General features: G+C 35.2%; 1 protein-coding gene and 1 long non-coding RNA gene across 2 annotated transcripts in view; one reads left to right on the top strand and one right to left on the bottom strand.

The window, feature by feature from the left end:
• NEGR1 (neuronal growth regulator 1) overlaps positions 1-21,746 on the bottom strand; it is an 885,521-nt gene that overhangs the window by 378,806 nt on the left and 484,969 nt on the right. Inside the window, 1 exon segment of the mRNA NM_001261637.1 lies at positions 3,945-4,070. Within this exon segment, the coding sequence (NP_001248566.1) occupies positions 3,945-4,070 (126 nt within the window).
• Positions 13,854-21,746, top strand: part of LOC144332851 (uncharacterized) — an 82,672-nt gene continuing 74,779 nt past the window's right edge. Inside the window, exon 1 of the long non-coding RNA XR_013401042.1 lies at positions 13,854-13,985. This is a non-coding gene — a long non-coding RNA (uncharacterized LOC144332851). The remainder of the gene's footprint in view (positions 13,986-21,746) is intronic.

Raw genomic sequence — 21,746 nt, 5'->3', positions numbered from 1 at the left:
GTGGCGTACGCTTGCAATCCCAGCTAGTTGGGAGACTGAGGCAGGAGTATCACTTAAACCCAGGAGGTGGGGGTCGCAAGGAGCCAAGATGACACCACTGCACTCCAGCCTGGGCGACAGAGTGAGACTTCATCTCCAAAAAACAAGGAAGGGTGGGGAGTATACACATTGCTGAAAAAAAAAAAAAGGTCAATGTTCAGTAATGACAAAGACTGAAAAATTAAATTAGAGGAGCCTAAACTGATATGTCAACTACCTGTAATACAGAGTTCTGGGTTGGATTCTGTACTAGATAAAAAAGTATTCTATAAAAAAGACTATTGCATCAGTTGACCAAATTGGAATATGGATGATTGATTGAATAAAAGTATGATACCAATGTTAAATTTACTGAAATTAAAAATTACTGTGGCTATGTAAAGAAAATGTCTGTTCTTCAGAAATGAACGCTGAAATATCTAGAGATAAAAAAAAAATCTAGAGATAAGAAAGGCCAAGATGTATGCAACTTGCTTTCAACTGATTCAGTGAAATATATACATGTATATACTTAGTCTAGCCACAGAGAAAGTGATGAAGTAAATTGACAAAATCCCGATGAATCTAACTGGGCAAAGGATACAGAATATTCTCTGTTTGATTTCTGTAACCTTTTAAAATATAAATTTGAATTTAATTCTCAAATATAGAATAGAAAAAAGAAATAATCATTGATAAGGTGAACTGTAAGGAAGCTCACATATCCAGAAACATCTCAGGAAAGGTGTTTTTTTTTTTTTTTTTTTTTGGTGAAAGTATAGTTGAGTTGCAAGAGTTAAAAAGTAGAATGACAACTCTAGCTGGCTCCAGTGATGTTTGTGATGTGGTTGAACACACAGCCTCATTTTTCTGTAAATTGGGGTGAAGCTCTATGGAGCTATCATCCTGTGACCAACCATTTATTACTGATTTTTAAAACTGGAATTGACCATGAGTGAGTCAGCAAGAATTAGAATAGGCATTGGTAAAAACCCTAAATCAATCAGACACATACAAAAACTAGTCATTACTTCTCATATTGACATGAGGCATATCTATATGTTTTCATTTATTTATTTTTATATCTGCTTTTAACACTAAACATGTTCACATGTTAACTGCTGTTTTGGGACACATTTTCTTTCATGATACAGCAAAAGAAGAGCTGAGAACATGCAAAATATTAATGTTTCTTATGCAAAATACAAAGAGAACAATGAAGTTCATAATTTTGAATTTTGCTTTTAAATATAAATTAGTAAGTCAGAAAAGCTAATAGAATCATCGGACATGTTCCTTAAAGCAGGAACTCCAGTGTCATGGGTTGTTTTCTTTTTCCTTTAGGTGCTGTGCATTTGAAGGTAGATCATTAATAAATTATAATTTGAAATGATTGTAAGTGTTTATAAAAATATCTTCCAAGTCTAGTTATTCATTGGATAATCGTTAATATTTATGCTATTTTTACTCATTTGCTCAGTATGGCCGGATCAGAAAAACAAATCTATGCACAGTTTAACTTATAAACCTAATCTGTCTTCTTTCAGTTTCATGATGTTATCCATTATCATTATTCTAATAACTGCACTAACCAACATTCCTATTTAGTTAAACTAAAATGTATCCAACCACTTTATAAAAGAAGAATGTGCATAATAACAATCACTGCAAGGCAGGACAGTTAAATCCATAATATTAATCTTAAATTATATGAAGATAGAGATTATGTGTTTCCCTCTTACAAAAATTATATTACCATATCAGATTTAAACTCCTGGAAAGATGATTAAGAATCAGCTTTACATTTACATATTAAGTTTTACTTTTTAAAACACATTTATGCCTATTGTATTTTTTGAGTCTCACAATAGTCGAGGATTATTTTCATGCAATTTTTGAAAGTAAGAAACTAGCTGGTGGTAACCACAGCTAAGAGATGTGCACAAGGATTGGCAGATTTGATGAATAAGGAACTTGTCTTAAGAACACACGTATATAACTCCTTGTTCTGAATTTGATGCACTTATACCCCATGGAGAGCCCTGCCATGAATTTAGCACTCACATATCAGTTTCATGATTTTTTAGCGGTTCTAGAGAGTTAAGTGTTGGCAGTCAAGAGCGCACTCATACTTCAGATATATTGTAGGGGATATAATGCATATTGTATAAACATATATTGCAGATATATTGATTTTTTTCTCACATAATACCAATACTAAGCATGTGGTGTGGGTAAGATTCATTAGACACACTGCATAAATGAGTAAACTGAAAATCGCTTAAGGGTAAGTAATATTAAAGAAAACATTAGCAGATAAATTACATGTTTCAATTGTGCTCGTTCTACACCTATCTAAAATATGCCTTTCTGATTTCATTAAAAGCAGCTTCATTACACCAGCCTTGCTCAAGCTATTTTCACAAAAAAATATGAAACTAATAAAATCTAATTTCATTCATCTGAAATGAGGTGGGGTCCTATTTGTTAAAAGTATCACGCTGTCTTCCAGGTGCACCCAAAGCTATGTAGTTCAAAGTTAAATTTCACACAACTTGATAATTCTGTTAGCATTGTGACTTTGAAAACAGACCTGTTTTGATGATGACTCTGATCGACTTCCTAAAATTGACTTATAATCTCTGTGGGAGGATGTGCACTATAGCAGAAGTACTGGAAACCTATAAACATGTTATATATTTCATTTCAATTGGCTATGCGGTTCTCCACAAGCTACATAAACTCTTGGATTTTTAGATCCCTCATCACTAAAATTTAATTCTAACTCCAAAATCTTTGATTGTAAGCTGCAGTTTGAAATCAGACCCAGCAAACTCATAATTTGATTAACTTTATTCTCCCCTAATTACTTTAGCAGTTCATGCTGACCTATCAACATGTGAATGCTGATCGAATAAATCCCTTACACATTTAAATGATGACATTTCTCTTGTGATATTTCCATTTGATCCTTTTGTCTATTGATTGGTGATTATCCAGCATACGAAAGTGAAAATAACCTTGACTAAGAATCAAGAGACATAGGTTCTATTCTGGACTCTGACTGAAAAGTATTCATTTAGCTTTGTTGTTGCTATTGGTTTTTGTTTTTTTGTTTTTGAGACAGGGTCTTGCTCTGTGCCCAGGCTGGAGTGCAGTGGTGCGATCTCGGCTCACTACAACCTCCTTCTCCTAGGTTCAAATGATTCTCCTGCCTCAGCCTCCTGAGTAGTTGGGATTACAGGCGTGCACCACCACACACGGCTAATTTTTGTATTTTTAGTGGAGACGGGGTTTCGCCACTTTGGCCAGGCAGGTCTTGAGCTCCTGACCTCAGATAAGCTGCCCGCCTCGGCCTCCTAAAGTGCTGGGATTACAGGAGTGAGCCACTGTGCCCAGCCCATTTAACTTTTATGAACTGCAGTGCCTTTAGGTATGAAGAGTAAGTATAAAAATACGCATTTTGGCCAGGTGCGGTGGCTCATGCCTGTAATCCCAGCACTCTGGGAGGCCAAGTTGGGCAGATCACTTGAGGCCAAGATTTCGAGACCAACCTGGCCAACATGGTAAACCTCATCTATACTAAAAATACAAAAAAAAAAAAAAAAAAAAAAAGTAACCAGATGTGGTGGTGCAATCCTATAATCCTAGCTACTTAGGAGGCTGAGGCAGGAGAATTGCTTGAACCTGGGAGGTGGAGGTTGCAGTGAGAATGGATTGCGCCACTGAGCTGCAGCCTGGGTGACAGAGTAAGACTCTGTCTCATAAATAAATAAATAAATAAATAAATAAATAAATAAATAAATGTATTCTCCCTACCACAAGAATAAAATACAAAAAATTAAATTGACTGTTAAGTTCTGAACAAGTGAGGTTACAGGAGAAAAATGAACAACCCAAACACCACCGATGCATTCCTACTTTACCTGATGGGGAGATGTGTCGCCAAGAAATGGAAGGCTCTGGTTTCCCAGTGGCCAAACAAGTAAGAGTGACGTTGGTTCCTTCATTGATGGTCATATCATTTGAGATGTCATATATCTTAGGAGGAACTGAAATGACAAAATATGCAGTGGTTAGAAAAAAATATATAACATTTTGTTGAAGTACGTATGATTAATTCCATAACATCATGCAAGAAAGGTATGACGGTGAAATGTATTTAAGGCCTATGGTCCTCAGCTGAAAGATGGATTCTCTAGAACCTCAAGACTTTCTAGGTGTTTTTTGTTTACTTTTTTTTTTTCTCTAACTTTTTAGAAGTTAAATACCTCAGGATAAATGGAATGGTTAATAACAAAAATGTTTAAACATTGATTAAATTAAATATGTATTATGAGTAATTTGTATTAAATAAACTAGAATATAACCAATCTATTTTATCCATGGATCCTCACTGTATGATGTTTTCCTTGTTGAAATGGTTAAATAAGAGTAAATATAGAAGAAACTTGAAATAGCAGAACGGTTATTCCTACATACTGATTTAAAAGCTGGGTGAGTTAGGACATGTACATGATTGGGAGGTAAGATTTCATGGTCACAAAGGTATTTTTGGGTTTAATTTTCTATCTGTCAGGCAGTAGAAAGTAGACTTTCTCAAAATTTGTGTTCTAAGGAACACAAATTCTAAGGACTGTGAAAGGGAGATACAATAAAGATTTCTTATCAGTAATGACTGGCAAATACTGATTGAAACAGATCACTTCAGGACTTCTCATCCTTTCTTATGCCCCTTTGCACTGTAAATCCATGAGTCAAGGGGGAAATATTATATTGCATTTTCTCTGATGTATTAGACTATACAAGTTTTTATCCCAGAATTTAATCACATAATACATTTGGGAAAAGTTGGAGAGAAAAGTCTCTAAACTAACTTCTAGGATTAAATTTCTATATTCTCTGAGAAATCAGATGTCTCATTGAATCCTCAAACAGCATGGGTATAAATCTCTATTGGCTAACTGCATTACTTAGAGTAAGTTATTTAATTTATCTTAGCCTCAGTGTCTTTATCTGAGAGCTGGAGACAATAATAGTACACGTCCTATCCGGCTGCTATGGAGACTAAGTAAGTCAATACATGTTAAAGGACTTAGAAAAGTGCCTGACATTAGTGTTAGTTATTATTATTAGATGCCATTAAACACACATGTGGTGTTTGAATTTCATTTTAGTAGTGCTCTTTTCCTATGCCTTAAAATTGTTCTCAGAAATTCTTCACTTTTGTAGTATGTATTAGTGACCTACACCATAAATAAGTTTGGGTTACTTTATACAATTTATACTATGTGACTATTCCAGCTCAAATATAAATAAATGGCAATTACACACCTTGGTAATCATTAGTAAAATAAGATTTTTACTGAAATCTTTTAAATTTTTCCCTTCTTTGGTTTCTTTATGCAAGAGATACGTTTTCATAGTTACTTTTAAAGCTAGTAACTAAAATCTATTGTGACGATACATTAAATTACCCATACTTTGAATTTTTTTGACTCTTTATGGAACCAAAACTCAGCCACAAGAAAATCAAGGATGATATAATTACAAATATTAAGTATTTGATTATGTGTAACTGTTGATATGATTGAGGAGAAGGCTTGTTCCTAAGTAATATACCATCGTAACTGTTTCTAAATGACATAGTTTAATTGGCATTTAAAACACATTATCATCAAACTCTTCAGTGAGCTTTTCTCAGGCAAACAATGAAAATTTTGAAACCATCCCAAACAGAGGGGTCTTTTCAGCTTAACTAAAACAGAACAAAAATTAAAAACATTAAAATACCGTAGAAGGAAAGTACAAAAAACTTTGCATTAAACTGGTAAATAGGAGAGTTAATAATAATAAATTTACAACATTAAACTAAAAGTATACTTTAGATATTTAGTTGTAGACATAGGTTTGATTTAATAAACTGTAAAGCACATGTGGACACACATATATATATGTATATGGACAGATATACATATATAGATGGTCACTGACTTACGATGCTTCAATTATAATGTTTTTACTTTATAATGGTGTGAAAATAATATCCATTCAGTAGAAACCATATTTTGAGTACACATACAACCATTTTGTTTTCACTTTCAGTATAGTATTTGATAATCTACATGAAATATTCAACATTTTATTATAAAACAGGCTTTTTGTCACATTATTCTGACCAACTGTGGTTAAGTGTCTGAGCACGTTTAATGAAGATCAGGTTACGTTAAAATGTTCAATAGTTTAAGTGTATTAATTGCATTTTCAATTTACAATGGGTTTATTTGGATGTAACCTTATCATAACATGAGGAGCATGGGTATTCATAAACATATATACAGTGCATAGCAGTGCCCACTATTAAAAAAATGTAGTACTTTTTTCTTTTATATACAATATACTATGTAGGGCTCTTAGTCTCGCCTAGTGACTTTACTTATTTATTAAAAATATAATTGATTTAAGGTTAGACAGAGATATGTATATGAAGAGAAATAATGAAATGCCATAGGAACATTAATTCTATCCTCAAAATACCTTTATTTTGTCAATATTGTCTGATCATAAAATAGTTTAGTTGGATCTTTACACATCTACATATATTTAAACTGCTAAACATTATGCTAAACTAATATTCAGCACTAGTATTTGGCCATATAGAGAAACAATTAAGTCCTTTAGAAATAAACTTAAATTTGACATTTAACTATAAGAGATTGTATAGTTGGGGGGAGAGTGGTAAATTCCAGGTGTGATATGTCATTCTCAGTGATTGCAATTGCCTTCCAGGACCTCATAATTCAGGACATACAGGGAATACACATCTGGAAAGAGGATGTTAGTAAGAGAAAATCCCTCTAGCAAGGCTGCTCTCCCCAGAAATGCATCACCTGTTGGCAGATGCTGTGTGTAAGAGGACCAGTGAAATTCTTCACATGCACGGTGGTTTGTGGAGACAAAAACAGGTGTTGCTGTGCTGAATATTCAAAACTATTGCATATTCAGTTTAAAACTTCCAACTTTTACTGACTATCATGAAGGGAGTAATTCTCGACCCAAAGTAAATGCAAAAGTTTAAAGGCATATTACTTGCCATCAATAAATTTAAATTAAAAGAGGGAAACGGATAGGTAAGTGACTAAAAGAGGGCAAATATTTTCCACATTTTCCTTTCCCATTTTACAGGAGTAAAACAAGTTCAATAGGTATACCTTCTGGGTTCAAATCAGTAGATATTAATTTTGTGTTGGTTTATTTTAAAGTCAATTACCTAGAATAGTTTAAGCACAAGGTTATTGAGTGCAGACTATTTATAATAGAGAAAAACTTTCTTTTTGTTTTTTTTTTTCGACACAGTCTCTCGCTCTGTCTCCCAGGCTGCAGTGCAATGGCTCAATCTCTGCTCGCTGCAACTTCCACCTCTTGGGTTCAAGCAATTCTCCTGCCTCAGCCTCCGGAGTAGCTGGGATAACAGGCGCCTGCCACCGCGCCCAGCTAATTTTTGTATTTTTTAAAAGAGATGGGGTTCTGCCATGTTGGCCAGGCTGCTCTCGAACTCCTGACTTCAGGTGATCCACCTGCCTCTGCTTCCCAAAGTGCTGGGTTTCCAGGTGTAAGCCCCCAACACACTAGGCCAGGAAAACTATTAATAACCTTAAGGTAGGACCGCAGAAATGGTGGTATAGAGAATTGATCGACTGGATGACCATAAAAATTGTCAGCTCAGTTGCCAGAATAAGGTGTGGTATTGAGAAGTGTTTTGGATGGTCCCAGAGCACATCAGCACATAACGCTAAGCACTTGCATAGAAAACACACCCCCACCCCCCCAAAAAAGGAGAGTTAAAAATAATGTACTATTCTAGATGTGTGCCACTTTTCTATATATCTTATTTCAGACTCCCTCACATACTTTTCTAAATACTTAAAATAATTTATGCAAAAAGGAGCAGATGTATTTTATCAATTCAACCATTTTTTAAGCTATTAAATAACTACAGATTATAAGAAGTATTTTGAATTGTCATGTACTTTAAGTATTTATGACCTAGAGCAGAGTTATAAAGAAATATATTTATGAGTGTAAACTCATTTACTATGCTGGAAATAATTATTATAATATCATCCTCACTATCTTCATTATATGACACCATAAAAAAACAATGAAAAGGCAGAAGTCCTAGATTTCATACTAAATCACAGAGTATCTCCTAGTGAAACTCTAATTAGGGGTATACAAGACTTTACAACTGTGTTCATTATTAATTGTTGTGTATTACTAGTTAGAGAGATCTAAGAACACTGGAAGCTTTCTAAACAACAGAGGTTGAAAGTAGATTTAAAGGTTGTGTTGGGTGAAACATATTTTGAAACCTCCATATCCATTTAAATGAACTACTCTTGGTCCCTTACATTCATAACATGCTTTGCCTTTAATTGTTCACTGGCCTAAAATTCATCTACTACTTAGCACCTGGTCTTCAACTTTTATTTAGTTGCTTCCACAATGAGGAGATAATGCATATTTAGATGTATCTACATATTTAGATTCTCTAAAGATAACTTATGTCTCTTGTTAGTTTCACTTTCACCAAAAAATTTAGGCAATTTGACTTGCTCCACACACCTTCCCTCTTCTGAGCCCATCTGTGGGTGTCTTCAGGCCAGGTATGAGTCACCTTCAGTAAGAAAAATCTTAGAATGCATATCTAAACCAGATTCTAATGACCTTCACACAGGCTACCATTTTGGATTATTCCCCACTGTTTGTATGATAATGAGCAACTGAGTTTGTGAGTGCATGGCATTATTTTCTTTTAATGTGTACATATTTTCTGATGTATAGAAATAAATTATTTTGTTTGTTTAATGAGCGGTCTTCAAAGATAAAACTTTAATTTCTTTCAAGAATTCATTATGCTGCCTGCAACATGACCATTAACAAACTGAGAAGCCAGCATCAGGGTTACTAATCTGGATATCATAGGAATCATATAAGCACAGGATATCATAGGAATCATATAAGCACAGGATATTTTATTGTATTAAAAGTTTTTATCTAAAAAAATCTGTGCAGATGATTTTAGAAAGAATAAATAAAATAGCACCTGAACCAATATTAACTTGCATGACCCGTGAGGTCATGATGATATTAAAAACCCTTACAGGATGCATTTGACAGTTATTTTAACTGCAAATACAAGGCATAAACTATTTGGATCTGGACAGTTGCACTGACTCACTGGAATCAATTAAATGCCCCATCGAGCTCTTAAGCTGTAAGAGTCCGTGAAAGACCACAGTGCATACAAATCCATTTGGAGGCCTTCTTTAGGCTGCCAGGGCTAAAAGGTAGATGGAATATTTATTTAATCTGGCTCACAAACACTCACAGATTACTGAAAAACATCACTTCAGCATTTATTGTTACCATGATATTCTGGCACAAAAAACACCTGTTTCCTCAGTCAGGATATAAAATCAAAGCAGTGTTTTTTATAGGAGAGTGCACTGAATGTCCTCTCATTCATACTCTGAAGTTGTAGGCTCATTACCAAAAACCTTTAAAAGTTGTTATGTATCTATTTAATTGTGCACACAATTATGAGATCTATTCTGCAAATATGTTCACTAGGACAAATAAGAAGTAAAATAAAAGTGATGCCAACTCTTTGATGTCCTCTTCGACCCACCTCTCCCCACGGTGACTTCTCATACCTCAAAAATTTACCACAAAGAAGAAACAGTGAAATGTATATTAGTGAGTGAATTTTCAAAGATCAAAATTTGATCTTAAAAAATTGTGTCACTGATGACTTTGATGATCTTAAAGCAAAATGGATGTTTCTGGGTCTGCGCTGTGGCCAATGTTTGTGTCCCTCCCAAATTCATTCATTAAAAATCTTAACCCCCAAGGTGATACTCTTAGGAGGTGCGGCCTTGGAAAGGTGATTAGAGCATGAAGGGATTAGTGCCCTTATAAAATGGACCCCACGAGCTAGGTCACCCCTTCCACCATGTAAGGACTCAGTGAGAAAGTGTCATCCATGAGAAAACAGGCCGTGCCTGGATTTTGGACTTCCCAGTCTCCAGAACTGTGAGAAATAAATTTCTGTTGATTATAAGCCATCTAGTTTATGGCATTTTGTTATAGCTGCCTGAATGCCCTAGGACAGTATGTGTCTTGTCGAAATAATTATTTGCATCCCTAACTCTCTGCCCCTTTCCACTCCTCTACTCATTTCTTGTGATAGTTTTCTTTGCAATCCATCATTATCATTGGTATTTATTTCTTTACTTGTTTATTATCCGTATCTCTTCATAGAACCTAAGTAGAGACCTAGGGTAGGGAAATTGTTTGCTTTATTCAACAGCATATTGCCAGAACCTGAGAGAGGGCCTGACACATACAGTTTATTCAACAAATATTTCATTGTCCTTTCAGGTGCTAAGCTAATACTTTGATGTCTCAGTGAAGAGATCCTATAAAATTATATACCATTGCAAGAAAGACATAAATTCTGAGAATATGGTGAACATATAATTATAATTTCAAGGGTCCTGTGTGACTTTTTCATGGATTCTCTGAGTTTAGGGATGAAATATTCCTTCTAACTCATTTAGAAGCATAATATTTTCTTAGTCCTTTGCCTGCTATAGTTTTTGCCATGCAAACCCAGAGAAGTAATTGGACAATAATCATGCACATTTATTTTTAACAGAATGGTCTGTCACATCTTAGGTAGTCCTATGTGTGTTGGTCACAGTATTTTTTTTTTTTTTTACTTTTGAATCTTTTTTTTTTTTTTTTTTGAGACAGAGTCTTGCTCTGTCGCCCAGGCTGGGGTGCAGTGGCTGGATCTCAGCTCACTGCAAGCTCCGCCTCCCAGGTTTAGACCATTCTCCTGCCTCAGCCTCCCGAGTAGCTGGGACTACAGGCGCCCGCCACCTCGCCTGGCTAGTTTTTTGTATTTTTTAGTAGAGACGGGGTTTCACCGTGTTAGCCAGGATGGTCTCGATCTCCTGACCTCGTGATCCGCCCGTCTCGGCCTCCCAAAGTGCTGGGATTACAGGCTTGAGCCACCGCGCCCGGCCTACTTTTGAATCTTTGTAAATTTAGAATCAAAAGAATTTTCTCTAATAGTATGTATGTGCATATAATTTCTACCTTTTTTTTTCCCTTCACAGATTTGGAGTCTGGGTTAGTTTGGATGAACTATATTTCTGAAGCTTTTCCAAACTGCTTGAGTCAACAAGCTAGACATAACTATAAATCTTGGGAGAACTGGCTTTTTTTGCACTCCCATATCTGGTAATGGCTGGCAATATCAAAAGAACATTCTTCCTTTCACTGGGCTGGCACTTCCCTTTTCAGTCTTGGCCAGCCCCCAAAAAGTGAAAGTAGATCTACGTTACATAACAAACCTCCTGGAAAAGGTGTTGCTCTCAAACTGAGATAAGAAATTGTTTCATGCTTTTTTCTCTAAATTGGTTTGCTTGTGGGTTCTTGATGGTTTCATGGTCTGCATCTCACTAGCAACATTATTTTCTCCAACTGATAGACTATGACTGATTTGTCATAGTTTATGACATTTCAGAGATTTCTATGGCTTCTCCCCTCATTCCCTCACTCAGAGATAGTGATAACAGGAAAAAGATACCAAGCATGAGTTTTAAATTCAAACTTGCCAATTTCATGAAATACCTAGTGATAAAATATGCCACAACAACTTAGGGGTAAAGAATATGTATAAGAAAAATGTATCTGTCAAACTTCAGTTCAAACTTTGAATTATGTTGCTTACCTTAGTGTTTTCTCTCATTTAGATAACCTATACACGAGTTTTTCTCAATCTATTGTGTCCTTCATGCTATTAAAAAAACTGGCAAAATAGGCAGTGAACTGTATTAATTCATTCATCCATCCATCCATCCATCCATCCATCCATCCATCCATCCATCCAATAGACATTTATTAAGCACCAACTCAGGGTGACTAATCTTAAGGAGTCCATGTCTAAAGAGTTAGAAGGATACAACATTTCTAATCACAATGCAGAGTCATTAGTCCTACAAAGACTTACTCCCAAGGTGTATTAGGAACACAGATTTGTAACTCTAAGTCTTCCTTATGGAGACAGAATTGAGGGGATGCTGATATTGGATAAGGCTTTTGGAAACAGGTGGAATTTGAACAGAATATGGTGGTTTAAAACAGTAGTTTGCACACACAGCTAATCATCAGGGATAACCGGATAAGTTTTTCATCATTCTGGGATGGGAGAAAGATTGATTCAGGATATTCTAGACCAATAGTATGTAGCAAGTTCCAAAATCTATAGATTTTGGAATCGCTGATTTACAGAACACCAGAAAGAACTCTCCTTAAAATTATCTCTCCTATATTTAAAATCTGCACTCTAATTAGAAAGGCTTTTTTTTTTTTTTTTTTTTTTTTTAAGATCTTCAGAACATTTATTTGCCTTCAAGGAACTAATGTTAAAATGTAACTATCCCTACAAGAGTTGATGACTTATTAACTGGCATCCATTTTCAAACTCACTGAGAACAGCATAGTGGGTGCAGAGGGGCACCATGCTCGAAGTAGAAAGATGCAATAGGCAACATTTTACCATTGTGTTCTTTTCCCTTGAAAAGCTCAGGAATGGTTCTAAATGGCAGTGATCAAGACAATCAACAATAGAGAGAAGAAAGTAAGACTCTGAGAGGAATAAACCTTACAGTATATGGAATTATAGAGAAACTAAAGGGGAAATTACTTTCTTCTATTTTCTATTTCTCTCCATCTTCTCTGGACTCTCTAATACATGGATTATGCAAAGGCATAACAATTTGCCAGTAGCAAATAAAAACATACACTTACACATGAAACACACGTGAAGTAGGTTTAGTATACATGAAAATTAAATGTAATAAAACAAACTTTTAGAAAGCTACTGGTTTTAGAGAGCTTAACATTTATGTAATGATTTTAACATTTTTGGTTGCAGGCAAATTTCTCACATGCTGTACAAACATTTTATTTTGAAAACAAAAACACAACATGGTTACACAAGAGTTTCAATATTTTGGACTGTAAAGATTTTTATTTATTTTTTATTCGTTTTGGTGAGACGATCAATAGCTAGCCTCTGCACATGAGTGTTTATACACCAGAGTTCAAATCCCTGCTGTACCTCAGGCTAGCTTCAGCTTCACTTACTTGGATGACTCAAAGATATAAAACACTGCTTAAAATCAGGACCATAATAGCAGCTACCCCCTCAGGCAACAACAGCAGCAGCAAGAAGGCTGGAGTACACTTATAGTCGCGCTGTATATCACAGGGAATCTACAATGCCTGCATAATTCAGTCTCCTCCTTAGTAGAAAATGGTCACAAAATAGGTAGGAAGAACACTGCAATTGAAATACCTTACAGCACACTAACGTGGGTATCCCAGTGAAGTATAATTCTTAAGGCACCAACTATATAACTTCAAAACTTTCAGTGATGGTAGCATTTTATTAAGAATTAATAATGAGGTTTCTTTTTTTTTCCTGGAAACACTTTGGCAGTATATTTTAAGAACTTAAAAAAATTTCTATTCCATTGAGCCAATGATTCCCCTTCCAGGAATTTATATTAAGGAAAGCAAGTACCTTCTTACAGTGTAGTTACTATTCCCATAAACCTGGTGGCCAGCTCCATTTGGAAATGTGCCAACCAATACCCTCTGGAATGGCCCAAGTGAACTTTTTTCTTGCCTCATCCTTGGCAGTGAACTATTTTCCATATAAACCAGAGGAAACAGCCCAGCTGTGTCAAACTAGAACCCAGCTGCCTTCTTTGCAAACATTTCCCATAGCTAAAAGCTTGCTTTAGGGTTTTTGAAAACACGAGAGAATCCAATGTCTACCCTTGGAGTCACAGAGTTATAATGTAACACCTGGCTCCTGGTTTTATAAGGTAAGCCTGCTCAGGTTCAGTATACACATTCCTTGTTAGACTCAGGTTTCTCAAAATGTGTTTTAGCAGATTTTTATATCTAAAAGCTGCTCTGGTGTTTTGTGCATTTGCGGAGGAGATGTGTCATTTTAGCACCATTAGAAAAATAACGCCTTCTTTGAAATACTCTGGTTTCTTTGTTCTTTGTAAATAATATTTATTTTTCTAATCATGAAGATAATATACATTCACTGAAAAGAATGTAGACAAATACATAAACAGTAAGGAAGAAAAAAAAGTAGCGTATTAGGTTGTAATATCTAAAACTGCTCTTAGTTAAAAACAAGTGGATATTGGCAATTTCTTTTTTTTAATTTTTATTTATTTATTATTATTATTATACTTTAAGTTCTAGGGTACATGTGCATAACGTGCAGGTTATAATTCAATTTAATATAATGTCACCATTTAACAAGAATATTGATATAGTTTACTTTTGTCTATGTATTCATATGTTTATATAGATCCTAGAGATTTCCGTAAGATTCAATAAGCTCACCAGGGAATTGGTGCTGAATCCTTGGGTGGAAATAAATAGTGTGCCCTTCTCAACACTATTTATAGTGACCCCTTCTCAACACTGTGCGCTAGAAAGGGAGTGAGAAGGCAGTTGGATAGGTATTCAAAATAGGACACTGTGGCTTTCTGCCTTTCTTACTGGAAACATGTCTAAAAAAGGTTACCCACAGCAAGGGTTAGTATTTGTTGAACATTTACTGTGAGTAATATACTGAGAGACTAATGACTTATTTGGAGGGGGCGGGTGTGGTTTTGTCTTAGGGCAAAGTTCTACATGTCGCGGCCAATTCCTCCTTCCACCCACCCATCTACTTTTGTGATAGTTGGTTCGTGTGGTGGTTCTATCAACACGGCCACACATTTTTAACACTCTTTCTACTAAATATAGGATCTCTCCCCTTCCCCACCTCATATTCAATTGGAGTAGGCTCTTGGCTGCTTCAAACAATAGAGTTGTGGAAGAAATAATGCTATTTGATTTCCAAACTGGGAAAACAAAACAAAACAAAACAAGACAAAACAAACAAACAAAAAAACCATTTGTTTCCTGTACTGTTCTCTGAGAACACTGACTCTTGGAGCTCTGGCCCACTATGGTGTCACCACCTTGGGGCTACCACGCTGGAGAGAACATGTGGAGACACCACATGTGGTCGCCACATGGAGAGACTGTGATAACAGAAACAGAGAGAGAGCAGGCCTGGGAAGCACTTCAGCTCATCTAAACCCTGACTGCCTAAGTCATCCCAGTGAGGCCTCAAATATCCTGTCTAAATTGCACAAATTGCAGTCTTCTGAGTAAAACAAATAATTGTAGTTGTTAAAAGCAACCACGTTTGGGCACAGTTTTTAAAAGAATAAAGAAAACTAGAGAACTTACCTTATGTGCCTTCACAACTTATCATAAAGCTACTACAAAGCCAGTGTGGTGTTGGTATCAAATAGACAATGGAACAAAATAGAGACTCCAGAAATAGATGATACAACTTCCCATGATGGTCAAGTCCCTGATTACTTATGTTAAAAATAAAAATACCTAATGTTATGGATAAGTAACATACATGAGTAATGTGAGTCAAGACAAAGTATACATACATATTGTGATAGATGGGGCCAGTAGAGAGCACCTGTCTAAAAGAGAGCAGCTACCACTGATAATTTCCATCCTAAAAATAGAAAAGTCTAGGCTTGCTAGATCTTAAGACCTGAAATTTTAAATTTTTTTGTACCTTACAATCTCATCAAAATATCTGTGAATTAGCCTGGCACTAACCCAAATGACACCTTTATAGGAATCAGAAAAACATGAAGACACTTTATCATTACATGTTCGACAATTTTCTTGATATAAAAGTCTACATAGTTTATGAAAGTAAAGAGTGCCTGCTATTTGTGTGTGTACAAAATTTCATCATATGCTGAAAGCCCTGCATGGTCTGGATTCGGCTAGAGAGCCACAATCTTGCCATCTTTGCTGCACATCTTGGCAAGGCCTTCAGACTATTTTGGCTTTGAAAGACTAAGGAATTCATTTTCACATTATGTTGTTCGTTTTATTGTAAAAGTTGTACATGATCACAGTAGTGTGTGGTTTCTCACCTGTCACAAACTAACCATGATTAGATTTACAGAGTAACTGCCTTAGAAAGGTCTAGAGTCTTGCCTTAGAAAACATTCTGAGAATAGGTTTTAACCAGAAACTTAATGATAAAACCATGATTCATGTTAATATTCTGCTTCCAAAACAATAATTATCATCTATACTTTTAACTCTCATGTTACCTTATCAACTTTTCGCAAAAAGAACCCTTTCCTTAGTTTTTAAAAAAATATTACAAACAAAGGTTATCATGCAGTTATGTGCCAAGAGATAGTAGAGTCCTATGGTTACATGTGACGGTTCTCTCTGAAATTGGATTAAAAGATAATTTGCCATGTGTTGGCCCCTAGATCATTAGTCACAGTGATCTAAGTGCATTCTCTTATAATTCAATATCAAAGAAATTGCTTTTATGGCATTAACTATATTATATTCAAAATTATATAAATTATTGAAATGCTATGCCTACTGCCAAGATATAAGACAGTTCACATGGAAAAAAAGGTTGTGTTCTAAATTATTCATTAGAAAAAAAGGCAGTCTCTTGACAGAAATTGTTTTATACTGGGGCTAGCTTCTGGGGACTTATATTTAAATATAAATCACAAAAACTCAAAATTTCAGATATTCTTAATTCTCTTTAATGCCTTGATTTCCAGCAAGAGGATTAAATGTTATATATTGTCTTAGATCTACAGTTAGATATGTATTGTATTGAATACATGTGCGCATGTGTGTATGTGTGTGTGTGCGTCTAGTAACATCATTATGTGCCTTTGTTTATACTGAGACATGATAATAATGGGGAAAGTCTAATTATAGGAAGGTTAATCTCAGAAGATCTCTCTCTTACAGATTTATATATTATTCATTTGGTTAGAAAATGTTTATCATTTGCTATGCACCAGGGACTGAGATAGGTGCTATTGATTTAAAATGTAATAAAAGAGTTGTTTTCTAGTAGCTTATATATTATGGAAGAAAATAAACATTAAAATAGATTAAAAATACAATTATATCAAGTTATATGAGAAACATATACATAAAATATGTATATCTAAGGAAAATTCACCCAACTCAAATAAAGATAGAAAGATGGCAATGGCACTACAAAGATATTTTTTGGAATAGGTTGTAACTATCCAAATGGACAAAAACATTCCAGGTTGAGTTACACACGTATGAAGACTGGACAAGATGAGGGCCCATTCGCAGACCCTGTATTCATCCTTGTGGCTGTAATTGAACTACTTAGCTAGTCACACCTAAAATTATTTCCTTTATTCACTTTCAAGATATGAACAAATGTATCTTTTTGTAGATATTTCTGGAGAAGCCAGATGAATGCAGGAACTATTTTATATTGATCTCTGAGTAGTTTACAAGAGCATAATTAGTACACAGTAAGTGCTCAGAATGTGTTTAATGGGACTATTTTTGTCAGCTCTAAATGTTCCTCGTTTGGAGATTTAGTCTTTAACACATTCATTTAAAAAGTAATTCTCCCTCATATTAATTACTACTTTTCGAGGAACGGAAATACTTTGCCACATCTCCCTTTTGACTAAAAATATTCATATATTGAAAGTGAACTAGTCTGTTGGGTATTACGTGAGGAGCACTAACATGCTTTAGCTTCTCTCAAGTACTAAGTGTGTAACGTATGTTCATACCCCAGATAAAAAATATCATGTATTTTTATTTTTGTTTTCTTGATGCTGTCTGATTCTGTTTTTAAAAACTTAAAAAAATGTGGTTAAGACTGAAAAGTGTATTTCCTTGGGCACTCGTGCTCTGTAGCTACCTCTCCAACCTGCTGAACTTCCTTGTTTTGAACACTCCAGTCTCGTCACTTGATAAATCCACCAAAAATAAGCCAAACCAACCCCTTCTTGTTTCTGAAAGGTAGAAAACCCAAATATACTACCTGGTAAAAGGTTAGCTCTTTTATTCTGTATTTTTGCATACACCTAACTGTCATTAAAATCTTTTATTCACAGATATTACTATAGCGGAAGGATGGAAAAGTATAAATTATATCTCAATATTTGGTTTTTAAGGGTTGAGAGGAATGAACATGAAGGATTAGCTATGTCAAAATAACCCAATTTACCTTTTCAGTAGGTTAATTACTTAACAAGAAAGAAAATTATATGAACATATTGAGTGTTTGACAATTGTTGACAGTTTAAGCAATAAAATAGAGTAGTGTGGACAAGTTGTTCACATAGCCTGACAGAGACCTAACTGGTTACGCCACTACAACTTGTATTGGTGGTGGATTCACATCTATATGGAAGGAGAATGTCAGCAGTGCTCAATAAGAATCTGCATTTGGCTGTTTTGTTTTCTCAATTTTAAACAACTTGGATGGATCTCTGGGAGACACATTTACTGATAAAACTATACCAGAGGTCGGGTGTTCAGTTTCAGTCATTACAATGTGCTAGTGACACATAGATGTTATTTTGCCATTAGAGGCCAGACAGAATAGTAAAGTGCATAAATGCAGTACTATGTTAGGACAATGATGATGGAACCAGGAGTGTTTACATAAATATAAAAAAATGTAAGGAAGGAGAAGAATGTTTGCATTTGCTTGTGAATTTGTTCTCAGTTGATCTAGTAGAAAAAAAAAAATATGGTAGACTTCAGGTGATTATAATAAAATAACTTAAACAAGAAGTCTCCTAACAATAAAAGAGACTATTTTATGAGAATGTAAGCTCCTTGTCATCACAAGGTTTCCAGAGACTATGGAAGAACAGTAGGATTAGAAATGGGATTACTACACTGAATGGATGCTTGAGCCAAATAATACTGTTGGGATTTTTCAGCTGTGCATTCTTTGAGTATTTGCTGCAATACATACCTTTGTGTATGATGAAGTAAACTCAAGGAAAATGCCATTAGAGGGTCTGGTTATTAGCAACTGAAAAATGAGATCTGAGGGAGGTAAATGATGAACAAAAACCATTTGTTGTTCAGGACTGGCAACAGGAATGGTAGACAATTGGGGAAAAGGAGGAGATAAATAAGAGGGGAGGCCACAAAAATGTAGATAAAATGAACAAGTCCATAAGAGGAGAGAAATGGAATTTCTTCTTACATTTCACATATAGTTTTTCCCTGTCTTGCAGTATTTTTAAACAAAACTGTATAAATACAAAGTATGTACCAACAATGTCAACATCGGGTGCACTTGTGGAAGGTAAATGTTGGATTTTCAGGAATTTTGTGAGTTGCATTTTAAACATATTCATTATTAAAATTAAATCATATTAAAGTTAAATTATATTAAAAGCAAAAATTTTAAAAACTCAAAATATCACTTTCTCAATATTTTATTACATTTTACTGTCATGTGTTATCTTGGGTTATTTGCATGTATTGAATCTATATGGTAGAAATGGTCTGCTACTGCATATCTCTCCTCAACTTTGTATTTAGTGATATCAATCTGAAAGTGGCCACAGTGGCAGTATTTACAGCATGGAAATTGGCAAATGCTATAAATTATGGCTTTTCTTTTGAGATATTTATCCGCAGCCTACCAACCTTTACCTATACATAAGATACATTTAAGGTTATTCCTTTCATAAATACTGTAATATTTCATAATAATAGAATATTTCATAGTATTCCCATCAGATATTGAGACCATGAAGAGGAATCAAAGGCAGGTCTTGCCCTCAAAAAGTCTAGAATGTAGTTAAGAGAGAAAATTAGAACATCAGTAACTATGAAGTGGAACATCCTAAGAGTCATAAGAAAGGTTCAGAGAAAAAGATCATGGTACTTTAGGTGAGAGAATGACTAACTTTAACTGGAAGTAGGTAGAAGAGGGGCAGGTGGAGAGGAGAATCAGAAAAGATATGATGAGAAGAAATTTGAACTTGGCTTTGAATAATGGAACAAATTTGGACTTGGGAGGATGAATAGAGAATTGTGAGATCAGCATTTGGAAATAAACAGTTATGTAAACATATAGGACATATTTGCCGATCAGGCAGTTTAGCTTTACAGCTAAACTTGGTAGAAAAAAGATTAAAATGTTAGGATGAGAATAAATTATAGAGGACTTTGAGTTAAAACATTGCTAAAATAATGGACACAAAAACAAACATGTAGTAAATGGCTAGTTAGTGTATTCCCTCTGAGAGCCTGAAGTTTCAAAGGCCCAAATCAGTTCTTGTTTAATTCTTGGAATGGAAAGAACATTTGATTAATATATTTGTGGGAGGGAAAAAAGAGACTACTTTTTGCAATTTGAAAACTCCACGGCTGGTTTTATGTTGGTTTCTCCCCCTATGATATGAATATCCTATCAAGTGTTTATACCTAAGCAAATTTTTATGAGTTTGTCTGCATTATAGAAGTCACAGTGTATGCATCCAGATTGATTTGTTAGTATAAATAGATGGAAATATGTTTCTCAGTTGATGAGTAACATAAGAGGCCTTCTCATCCTGTTTCACCAAACAGCTAAACCCACACACTTTCTTCCGCACTTCCTCTTTTTTTCCCACATTTATCTCTGTATTGTTTTTAATCTCCAGAGATAGGATGACCAACTGCCTTTCCAACATATTGCAAAAACAACAGTGACTATGGTTGTTTTTTTCTAGTTATTTTATTGAAAAATGAAAATGTACCAAATGGCAGCAGAGTCACCAGCTGATAAGAAGGTTTTTATGTATATAACATTGTGCTTTTGATAGGGAGTTGGCAATACTGTTCTAGGATTTTAATATCAAACTGTTTCCATCAGGCTGGAAGCTGTAACACTCAAATGGTACCTTCAGGAACTAAGTTGTATGCTTGCTACTGTAAGGTACTTTTGGAAACGGGGCGTTAAACAAAATTTATAGAAGAAAAAAGAATTTTTCTTAAGTAGTAGAGAAATATCTTATTTATTTCTAGGTGTTGCAAAGTGGCTAATTGATTACCAAGCTCACTTTCCTCTTCTTGGCAGACAACTAAATTATGATTCCCAGATAAAGTTACTTATGATTGAGTTTTAGGCAGTGGAATATGAGAAGTGTGTGCTCTTTCCAGGATTGGCTCACATAAACCTCCCAGGAGTTATTCTCCTTGCTATTTCCTTAGAAATTGGAAATCACATATTGAAGATGGCATAAATGCGAAGTAGAACAGAACTAGTCTCTCTAGAGAATATGGGCTGCCTGTAGGAACAATTGATTGGGATGTTCTTTTTTTTTTTTTTTTTTTTCCCGACGGAGTCTCGATCTGTCGCCCAGGCTGGAGTGCAGTGGTGCGATCTTGGCTCACTGCAACCTCTGCCTCCCGGGTTCAAGCGATTCTCCTATCTCACGCTCCTGAGTAACTAGGACAACAGGCGCCTGACACCACACCCGGCTAATTTTTTTTTTGTGTGTGTGTATTTTTAGTAGAGACGGGATTTCACGATATTGGCCAGGCTGGTGTTGAACTCCTGACCTTGTGATCCGCCTGCCTCAGCCTCCAAAAGTGCTGGGATTACAAGCATGAGCCACCGCGCCCAGCCTGGGATGTTTTATTAGCAACAATAAATAATAGGCCGACACAGTTTTATAAAAGATATCTAACAATAGTTAAAAGAA

This window comes from Macaca mulatta, chromosome 1 (assembly GCF_049350105.2).
Source record: "Macaca mulatta isolate MMU2019108-1 chromosome 1, T2T-MMU8v2.0, whole genome shotgun sequence".
Lineage (NCBI taxonomy): Eukaryota > Metazoa > Chordata > Mammalia > Primates > Cercopithecidae > Macaca > Macaca mulatta.
Note: the sequence above shows the minus strand (reverse complement) of the source record. Positions and strands in the feature narration are given on the sequence as shown.